General features: G+C 44.9%; 1 protein-coding gene across 1 annotated transcript; it reads right to left on the bottom strand.

The window, feature by feature from the left end:
• Window positions 1–960: 960 nt before the first annotated feature.
• On the bottom strand, window positions 961–1371 carry LOC136644350 (late histone H2A.L3-like). The gene has a single exon (XM_066620154.1). It carries the CDS (start codon window positions 1369–1371, stop codon window positions 961–963), a length of 411 nt encoding a protein of 136 aa, XP_066476251.1.
• Window positions 1372–1847: the final 476 nt, after the last annotated feature.

Consider the following 1847-nt stretch of genomic DNA (forward strand, 5'->3'; position numbering starts at 1 on the left):
TTGCATCTTGTCATTTCATAAGCCCAATTTCGCATTATGGTGGTGTTAATTCACAAATACCATTGTAGACTGCCCTGTCCATAATACATCAATTCAACACTGCCTACAAGGCTTACAGTAAGAAAATAACCAAAATGTTCAAAATATACAAGAGATAGACATGGATACTGAAGGGCTATCCTAGAGATTAAGGGTCCAATCCTATGAGAGTTTCGAGCACTGGTGCAGCTGCAAGGTAAAGGAACAAATGTTCCCTTACTTTGAGGAGGCCTCTGTGACTGCCTGCCCACCACAGGATGCAGCACACACCCCATTAGCACAGCTGTAATGGCACCAGAAAATAGGATAGGATTGGGCCCTGAGTTCTTTATGCTGGAAGCATTTTAAGTGGGTGGTAAACTGGTGCTCTCAGAGATTCCAAGGCTTAGCTGTGGCTCAGCTTCAGCCCTGCTCAGGTTGAATGTTAGCTCCTCAAACAACATTCATGGAAAGATTATGTATATATGCTTCTATATATAAAACCACAAGTATGCACTGAAGATATTTATGCCACGCATGAAACAAATCAAACAAACCCTCCCTTTGTCTTGCTCATGCTGCAAGCCTGTCTCTGTCTGCACAGAAATGTTTGCTACTCAGCTATGCAGCTGCTACTGAGTAGGAGCTGTAGTTCTTTGGAAAAGTATGTTCTTTGCATGCAGAGGTCCCCCAGTTCACTCCCTGGCAGCCACCTGCAGTAAGGCTTGCAGGGAACAATCAAGAACACACGCATGAAGTCACACAGTGCATGAAAAAAACTGCCTTTATCAATCTAAAACATACTGAGAAGTATTCACAGGTATTTTACATTACACACTGTAAAGTACATACTATCTACTAAGGTATCATTGTAAGAATCTTACTTTTCAGTGAGTGCTACTGAGTGGTTGAAGGCTTCATCCTGGTGAGACTGCAACTGCTTTAGAACTCCTGCGATTGACCATCTCCTTCCACTTTCTTGGGCAACAGAGTCTTCTTGAGAAGAAGCTGGGCATGGATGTTGGGCAGAACTCCTCCTTCAGCAATGGTCACACCTGACAACAGCTTGTTCAGTTCTTCATCATTCCTCACCGCCAACTGGATGTGTCGTGGCCCAATGCGCTGCCTTTTGTTTTCTTGGGCAGCATTTCCTGCCAGTTCCAGGATCTCCGCAGTCAGGTATTCCAACACCCCTGCCAGGTACACGGCAGCTCCTGTACTTATTCTTTCCGCATAAGAGCCCTTCCTCAGGAACCGCCCAATGCGACTGACTGGAAACTGCAGGCCAGCTCTTGTAGCCTTCATTTTCCTGGCAATGATGGGTTTTGCTGGCTTCTTTCCACGTCCAGACATTCTGGCTTCTATAGAAAGCAAGTTGAATTGCCCTGAAACAGCAGGTTCTAACATCTGGGGTCAAGGGAACCTGCTAATTAACCCCTGCTAATTGGGTAAGAGGCACTTTTTCAAGTGGGTGCTCCTTTTTTTAGCAGGGGGAGAGTAACTGGCCCACCTCACCCCAGCACTGTCTGTTCTAGTGGCTGTCTGCTGGTATTCATTTGCATCTTTTTAGATTGTGAGCCCTTTTGGGACAGGGAGCCATTTAGTTATTTGATTTTTCTCTGTAAACCGCTTTGTGAACTTTTAGTTGAAAAGCAGTATATAAATACTGTTAATAATAAGGGAAAGCAGATCTCTGGGGCTTCTCTCATAGCAGGACGCCTCAGGTGCAGCCCTTAATTTTTTTTAAAGGACCTTAGGCCAACGGTTCTCAAACATTTTAGGACAAGGACCCACTTTTTAGAATGGTAATCTGTGGGGACCCCTCCAGA

The sequence above is a fragment of the Tiliqua scincoides genome, chromosome 3 (assembly GCF_035046505.1).
Source record: "Tiliqua scincoides isolate rTilSci1 chromosome 3, rTilSci1.hap2, whole genome shotgun sequence".
Taxonomy (NCBI): Eukaryota; Metazoa; Chordata; class Lepidosauria; order Squamata; family Scincidae; genus Tiliqua; species Tiliqua scincoides.

Coding starts and splice junctions, on each gene's coding strand:
- LOC136644350 (XM_066620154.1), bottom strand. CDS start 1,371: ATGTCTGGACGTGGAAAGAAGCCAGCAAAACCCATCATTGCCAGGAAA.